The 8845-nt window shown below is 34.7% G+C and overlaps 1 protein-coding gene and 1 long non-coding RNA gene across 3 annotated transcripts in view; one reads left to right on the forward strand and one right to left on the reverse strand.

The window, feature by feature from the left end:
- Positions 1–8845, reverse strand: part of LOC107734208 (sorting nexin-29-like) — a 112388-nt gene that overhangs the window by 78932 nt on the left and 24611 nt on the right. For both annotated transcript variants that reach the window (XM_016546101.1, XM_016546099.1), the window contains exons 12-13: positions 2358–2421; positions 1294–1422 (exon numbers count right to left, since the gene is read on the reverse strand). In XM_016546101.1, coding sequence (XP_016401587.1) covers positions 1294–1422; positions 2358–2421 — 193 coding nt within the window. The remainder of the gene's footprint in view (positions 1–1293; positions 1423–2357; positions 2422–8845) is intronic.
- On the forward strand, positions 7730–8429 carry LOC107734210 (uncharacterized). The gene is made up of 3 exons (XR_001639072.1): positions 7730–7928; positions 8093–8170; positions 8280–8429. It is a non-coding gene; the product is annotated as an uncharacterized LOC107734210 (long non-coding RNA).

Genomic DNA, 8845 nt, shown 5'->3' on the forward strand with positions numbered 1-8845 from the left:
AAAAGTATTGAATAAAAGGGTGCCGTTAATTGTGGCCAATGTGTATTAGAGAAAAACATTTATTTCATAATGAGATTCTCTCCCATTTTACATTTTTATTCTCCAATTAAAGGTTAGATTTTAGTACATTTTTAAAATAAAATATCTAAAGGATTGATGATACAGATTAATTTTCACAGCCTTCTTTGATCATATTTACTAAGGGTATGAATAATTTTGAGCACAACTGTAACTGTTTCAATATATATAGATAATAATATGTTTCTGTTTATATGCTTTGCACCAAATAATCATATTATAATGATTTCTGAAGGATCATGTGACACTAAAGCCTGGAGTAACGGCTCATCTTTGATGGTTCATCAATGGTTCAGCTAAATTACATTTTAAAATGTACTAAAATAGAAAACAGTTAGTTTAAATTGAAATAATATTTCGTATGTCTGCTTTTACTGTATTTTTGCTCAAATAAGTGCAGCCTAAGGAAGAAAAAGACACCTCAGTCAAAAACATCAGAAAATCCTAAACCCAAACATTTGAATGGCAGTGTATTAGAATCAGTAGGGATGTTTAATCATTTTAACATATTTTCTGAAAACACAGCCAACCTTTAAGCTCTAACACTACACCATTCCATATTAAGCAATGCTAACATTAGCCAGCTGTTAGCCTGTAGCTAGTCTCCAAAACACACAAAAACTCTGCATGCACCGATTCCATTTTTCACTCCAAACTTCTCTAACTGGTATATCTTTCATTGGGATCACGATACATCATTGAAAATTCAAAAATTGAACACATAAATCAAAACAAAGTGACATATGTCCTCATATACTGTTGTTTGGCAACCTCAAAGCTCAAGTCTATGAATTTTGTGGCATCGAATGTATGAATGTTTTGTTTCAAGTTGCAAGTTAGTGAGATAACTGAAAAAACGTCCATAAATGAAATAGGCTATATTTGATCAGATTGAAAATCTGGACTCAAAAAAAAAAACCACACAATTTTCGATTATTTCTTTGCTATTATTGTGCAACATTTACTTGACTGTTACAACATTTACTTAACTGCTGAACAGTTATTTGAACCAGCTAGGGTCTATTACTGTGGTATCACCAATTTCAGACTTTCTCACCCCTAAACTAAAAAACTACAGTGCTTCACATGTACTGTAGGTCAGATAGCTGCTGTCTGTCTAAAGAGGTGCTGTCTGGCAATGTAATGTCAACTAGAGTTTAGGCTGATAGTCGGAATATGTCAGACTACTGTTCAGTTAGTATCTAGTGACTGTACCTCATGAGTGCTTGGGCTTTGGCTGCATGTCTCTCCTCTAGTTCAGCCAGTCTCTTCTTCAAGCTGTCCACCTCCTGCCTGAGCCCAGCAGAGTGCTCCATCTCTCCATCCAGGAGATTGCGCAGAGACCTGTGCCAAAGAGTATAACAACAGTAAGACACCCACACACACCTGACCCACTTTTCATTAGCTATCTTTAATGACTACAAGTGCACATGATAATTACCCAGCTGCACATTATTGAATGTGCACATCATGGTACTTTTCACAAATAGGGTACAAAAAAGGCCTGCCACTCACTGAAACTCAAGGGGGTTTTTTGGGTTTTTTTCAACAAAATGGTCAGTGAAATGTCAAAACTTTTCAACTTTTTGTCCCATAACTCTCAGGATCTTTTAAGAAATTTAAAGTCTTACTGCATCCAACCTCGGCAGCGATGGCGCGTTACGCGCGCCCTTGCTTGTGCAGCTCAACAATCCTGCCACGTTCAAAGACAGAAAGCGTTTTTGCCTTAGCCATCAGGAGATCATGACAATGTGACTGCCTGAAGGACAATGACATGAAAGCCATATTTTTGCACAGATTTTAACTTTTTAAGGCTATGGTCTTAAACTTTTGATCAGCTGATAAACAGCCTGTTTGAGTTTTAATGCAGTTTTCAATAAATTGCCTATTCTCAATTTTTTGTCTCTTGCTCCCGTTTCTTCTTTTGGCATTTTGAAGCAGTACTTACAACCTGGTTACAATCCACCAGCGCAAAATGCGAACACGTATTACATAAAAAATATTGATATCAACTAATTAAAAGTAAACTTAAATTAATAAAATACATGAATAATTATTATTATAGCAGTTTTTAGTGCAAAGATTTGAATAACCGTTATGTTGGATACCTAAGCCCAACACCAAGGAAGGATAGCCACAATCATCGGTGTTAAAATCATTCCGAACTAAAAGAATTCTTTGATAACAGATTTCCACATAAATTCGTTAGGATTGTATTTCATGAATGAACAAAAAATCCGTTAAGTCCACAATGATCACTGCAATCAGTAAAATCTTACGTGTTCTGCTCAGTGAGTTCATCTTTTCTGTTCATCATGGCCACAATGGCTTGCCGCAGTTCAGCTAAGGAGAAAAAAAAATAAATGTTATAAAGGTATCAAAACCTACTCAAAATGAACAATGGCTTTTGTCCTCACCCGATTCAGAAAAAAAACATGACTTCTGAACAATAAGACTCAATATCTGAGTGGGATTTAATGTCCCACACCTGTCTTCATTCTTTCAATAAGGGTTACTATTTTATACCGCTGACATTTTCATTTGTGTAGCACCACAGAACTAATAAAGAGAACTATGCAGGGCTTAAAATACCAGCCCGACATTAATTTCTTTAAAATGAAGGTGACGTGAAAGGGTAAGGCATTTATAACACAGCCGTAAGGGAAGCCTCTGCAGATTTTGTCTCAAAACACATTAGCCTGTGAATAATCCGAGTGAAACATAAAGCTCTGACTGGGAAGCATTATTATAGCACTTCAAAACACTATGGAAAAAACGGCAACACTCGGTACACTCTTAGAAAAAAGGGTTCTTTGGGGTTCTATATAGAACCCTATGGTTCTTTACTCAACTCCAAAGAACCCTTTATGCCAAAAAGGTTCTATATAAGGAGAAAGAACCCTTTTTGGCACAAAAGGGTTCTTTGGGCTAAACCATGCTTTATGTATGTTTACACATTAGGCTATTTAAAATTATTATACTACATTGTATTTGTGTTTTTATTTCAATTTTACTTTGACACACTTTATTCCGAAGAAAATAAACTTAAAAATTTACATCTGCACTTTCAAGTTTAATAGAAAATAATTGCCACGTGATCCTGTACACTGAAAAAATGCCTAACATCTAAATTAACTGGTTTTACTTAAGTCTACTATCACTGTATCAAACTATTAATTTATACCAACAAACTGATCAGGTAGAAATACATGTGTACTAGGAGTGTATAGCAATCTGGACAGTTTTATCTATTTATTTATTAATAGGTACACGCTATAGTCTGCTATTTAATCAGCACACTAACATGATTGCAAGTTAGTTATCATGCCAAGTAAGATGCCGTACAGCTCTTTTATTGACAAGCAACATGCTCATATCGTATGGAGTTTCAGTGTTTCATTTAGATTCTAAAAGGCTATTCTTATAACTCATCCCTCCAAACAGATGCATAAAATTATCTTTGACAAACGGCAAACAACTTGAACGTGTATCTATGCGCTGATCAGTTTTGTCCTGTCTGCACAGTGCACAGCGCCGCATTTTAGTCGCGTATGGAAGGCCAAAAGGGCCAAAAACACGTGAATTTTAACGCGTCTACAATGCATTAAACGCGTATTTCACACGTAAACAACACGTATTAAACGTGTGTCGTTTACGCGTGAAAAATCAGCGCGTTAAATACGTGTATTCAACGTGTTAAATATGCGTGAAATACGTGTTAAATACGCGTTAAAAATCTGTTTGAACGGGTCAGTGTCATTGGCTGCTGAGGACTTGGGTCAAACCATTTCTGTGAGCTTAGGGGGGTGTACCATTCATAGACTAGGCAACCACCATTTAACATGCAATATATCAGCTTATTCAGCCTAATTATTTTGTCTTTTTTTTTCTTTTCTTTTTTTTGTATAGCCTATAGAAATAATATATTTAAATATATTTAAAGTGCAGTTTCATGAAAAACAAATTTTTCACCACTCATGCCTTTTTGTAAATAAACACATTAGTAGACATTCTAGCTTTGTGATCAAACTTAAAGGGTTAGTTCACCCAAAAATGAAAATTAGCCTGTGTTTTTACTCACCCTCAAAGCATCCTAGGTGTATATGACTTTCTTCCCCAACATGTGTATTTGTGGTGATACCATGAAGTAATCAAAAGTTACAGCATTTGGAACCAAGGTAGCCCTTATCTTAGCCCTTTACAGTTTTGAAATTGTTGTTTTGAATTTGAAGTAATGCCTCACTCAAGTTTAGTCAAAGCCCCAAAAAAATTATACTTGTTTTATTCCACTCGATGACAAATGACACATGACTATCCGAGCTGTATGATATTTGACATATTAGAGTACATGGCACAAAAAAAAACATTTAGTAAATTATGATTATTTTTTTGTCATTTATCAGCAAATAACTTGGCACTACTTTGCAGTTACTTAGGAACTTTCAAATTATATCCATTTTTTGTTGATCAAGGCAGTGGTTTGAAAAATATGATTAGTAATATTGTCGTGGGGCCCGCGGTACACTTCAGTTTAGAGGGACTGCTTAGCGCTCGTTAAGAGTTGATCGAAATAATTACACTCATTAAAAAGCTGAGATTCTAAGCTTTAAAATTTAGCTTTAAGCTTTAAATATTTTGTGCTATTCCATTCAGGGGATGCTTCGTAATGTGATTTTGATTTTTTTCGTGAGGGTGGGACACCTCGGGTTTAAAGGGTTAATGTAATTCAGAACAAGGGGTAATCCACACTAGGAATGGCTGAAGACACACATGCATAACATTAAGACCCGACAAAGACAGACTGCACAGACTGGGGTTTTAGTTTCATAAGTGGAGCATATGTACAAGTAATCTTAATTTTTTACATTTCACATCTAGCCTATATATAGAACAGTGATCCAGGGGATCTGGGGTATGACTGATGTGTACCACCAGTTTTTCTCCTTTCTTGAGAGTGATGGAATCATTGACTGTACCAATGAGCTACACATCTGCGCACTGCATTATGTGCACCTTCCACGGATTAACCGGGACTTTGAGGTTTTCAGGAAACAGTGGAACAATCATGGATTGCGCACTGCTGGTCACCACACACCAAATCAGATGTTTGTCAAAGGATGTCTTTAGAGGCAAACATCATCACTCACTGCCATGAGATTTTTGGACCCAGCCTTGCTCAAGATGGTGCAATTCCTGCTGTGGATTGGTAGGAAGTTGTAACAGTTCCTGCAAACCAATTCAGTCCAACCGAGGCACAGATGCAACAACTGCAGGATGTGGACATTCTTGCAGGACCTGTCAGAAGTCCGGCTATTGATGCACTGCAAACCGTAATTAATATTCTGCAACAGTAGCTTCTTGTCGATTGGTTCTATTGCAATGTTAAAATAAAACTATATATATTTTTGTTAATGGATTGTTGACTGGTTTTATTTGGTGCTAATTTTTAGGTGAAATTTTTGGTGAAGAAATAATAAAATAAGCCTTATAACATAGACATTATTTATTTTTATAGACAGTATTTATATTTGAAACCTGGTAAGATATATCACATTTGTGGAAAATAAATTAGATAATAGATATAATTTATTGATCCCAGGGTGTAAATTGGGTCATGTTACCATTGCTCACATATAAAAAAGAAATAAAAGCATATGTGAAATCTTAAAAATTAATATTACTTGTACATATACTCTACTTATGAAACTATACAGTAGACAATATAGATCAAATTTTTTTTTTTTAAACGGTTTAATTTATTGCACTTATATTATTGTACTATTAAAGCATTGTATGTTTAAAGATATAAAGGATATGAAGCTATATATAAGATATAAGGACATTAAGCTGCTGACATGTCTAAGGTAAGTACAAATTGAAACAACTTCAGTCAGAGTAATATCTTGTCTCTTTAGTAACCACTGATTTTAATTTGGAACCCATTTAAAACACTGAACTTGTCAGATCATAACAGGACTTAAAGGGATAGTTCGCCCAAAAATGAAAATTCTACCATTTTTTTCACCCTCATGTTGTTCCGAACTTCTATGAGTTTATTTCTTGTGTGGAACATAAAAGACAATATTTTGAAGAATGTTAGTAACCGTTGTTGATCCCCATTGACTTCCATAGTATAGAAAAAAAATACTAAATTAGTTTGGTTACCAACATTCTTCAATAACAAATAAAAAAAAAGGAAATAGAAGGATCTTTAATGGTGGTAGCAGTAGAATATTTCTGTTGTCCTGACCAGAGTACAAGCTCTCATTCTAATCTTGAAAGTCTTAAATACTTATGTCTTATAACATCACCTGTGTACCTAATTACTGTTTGTCTAATGAGTGCATAATCGCTGAACAAAATGTGCAGAATCACTGAACAAAAAGAGGTTTCAATAAGTGCCACCTGCTGGCGATAGCTGTAAATGTAAGCACAATAAAAGCTGTTGATTACAAAGATATTGATTGTTTTCCAAAGACAAATATTGATTGCAATGGTCTGTATCTTAAACCTGCATTGATTGCTTACCTCCATTGTAACTGATTTCCCCAGACAAATGTTAATGCTTAGATGCTAACTTAAGTTTGATCACTGATAAAGCTAGAATGTCCACTAATGTGTTTATTTACAAAAAGGCATGAGTGGAGAAAAACGAGGCAATTTTATTTTTATAACATTTTTCATTAAACTGCAATTTAAATATATTATTTCAACAGGCTATACAAAAAAAAAAAAGAAGGAAAAGAAAAAGAAAAAGAAGAAAAAAATAATTAGGCTGAATAAGCTGATCTATTGCATGTTGAATGGTGGTTGCCTAGTCTATGAATGGTACACCCCCCTAAGCTCCCAGAAGTGGTTTGACCCAAGTCCTCAGCAGCCAATGACACTGACCCATTCAAACTGATTTTTAACACATATACTTCACGTGTATTTAACACGTATTTCACGTGTATTTCACACGTATTTAACACGTTGAATACACGTATTTAACACGCAGATTTTTCACGCGTAAACGACACGTATTTAACGCGTTAAATACGTGTTTTTTATAGCGTGAAATACGCGTGTTTAATGTGTTGTTGACGTGTTAAAATTCATGTGTTTTTGGCCCTTTTGGCCTTCCATACTCGTGAGAGTGATCACTAATAAGCACGCGAGCGCCGCTGTTTAAACTTCAGCGCTCGGGAGAACGACGATTACATTGGTAAGTGAGAAAATTAATTAATTTCAGCTTATTTCAATTACTTTTACCTAAACCCTTGTCATGTTTAGTTAGCCTAACATTACACGTTTATTTCAAGAAGCTAAAAAGAAGAAAGGTGGTTTATCGCGTTGTCCAGGCCTGCGCAATTCTCCGCCGGGAGGTTTGTCATTTTTAACATGAATCCCTAAAGTATCTTGATAAAACTGTTGTGAATTGATCAATAATGCTGGCGAGAGTTCATGTTAATGTTATATCCTAATATTTTTTTTGCCCTGTAGATTGAATTGGACCTAACGTTATATGTATAGGAAAAGGTGAAACAAAGTTTTGGTCAAATCACCGTCAGACAGCCGTTATAAACATTAATTAAAACCCAGAAGAACAAAGAGAGAAGCTGATGGAGATGTTTCCATTTTTTCTGTGGATAACTGAGTATTTGGTGTTTGCAGTTATAGTATAGTAAAATATAATTATTTGTTTTGCTGAAGTAATTGTATATTATTCTAAACACACTGTATTTGGTTGTTGTAGATGTTCATCTATCTCAGAGAGCACTTTTAAAGTTTTACCACCACCTTATCAGAGTGCTGAAAAGTGGAAGTCAGAGGAAACATGACCAACTTCCTGCAAAACAATAACACAAAAGGTACATTATTTATTTTTCCTCACAGTACCAACTTTGGGAAACTCATCAATCATCTAATCTGAAGTTACTGATATCTTTTTTTCTTCTTCGATTTTCCACATTTTATCATGCAGATTCTTATGATTGATTAATAAATAAATACATATTTTGTACTGTCACTGCAGGTCTGGACTATGGAGTGCAGCATTACTTGTTTGGTCATCTACATTCAGATGAAAACACCACACTCCTCTCTAATTCAAGTAAGTTTTAAGATTGTATTTAATTGTGAGAGATTCCTTTCTTTTTCCTGTTGTACTGTACTCTCCATAGGTCTAATAAATGTTTCTCTGACTTGTATCCCCATCTTAGGATGTCAAGCCTACTCATCGCAAGGAGAGTTAGCATCAAAATGGATGTGTCACTGACCAATAACACAGAGATGCCAGAAGTATCTGTTTGCTGTCTACTTTTTGTTAAGTACTATGGAGCATCCAAAAGCCATCACTCAGTTCATTTCAATCAGCACTATTTCCCAGTGCTGAAATTGTCAAAATTGTCATGTTTTTATTGTTTAAATGCTTATCTGAATGTAAAATTAACATTTAATGCTTATAAATTAAATAAATTAAAAAGTCCTTTGTTTTTATTGTTTAAATGCTTATCTGAATGTAAAATTAACATTTAATGCTTATAAATTTAAAAACAATACTACTAGTTAGTCTTTTCTCTCCCTTTCCAGAAATGTGGTTCACCATCTTTCATGGGTTACAGAATTGGCAAAAGTTGCAGTATACAAAAAGAAAAAGTCAGACTACTTGGTTTATAAGAGATATAAGAGAAAATACTTGACATTTATTTAAGGTAAAGGGTAAAGACCTGGTGGTGAGATGCAAAAGAGGAAAAAGAGGACTATACCATTTGATTACTTTTTCACA

This window comes from Sinocyclocheilus rhinocerous, unplaced genomic scaffold, assembly GCF_001515625.1.
Source record: "Sinocyclocheilus rhinocerous isolate Xijiao unplaced genomic scaffold, SAMN03320098_v1.1 scaffold820, whole genome shotgun sequence".
Classification (NCBI taxonomy): Eukaryota; Metazoa; Chordata; class Actinopteri; order Cypriniformes; family Cyprinidae; genus Sinocyclocheilus; species Sinocyclocheilus rhinocerous.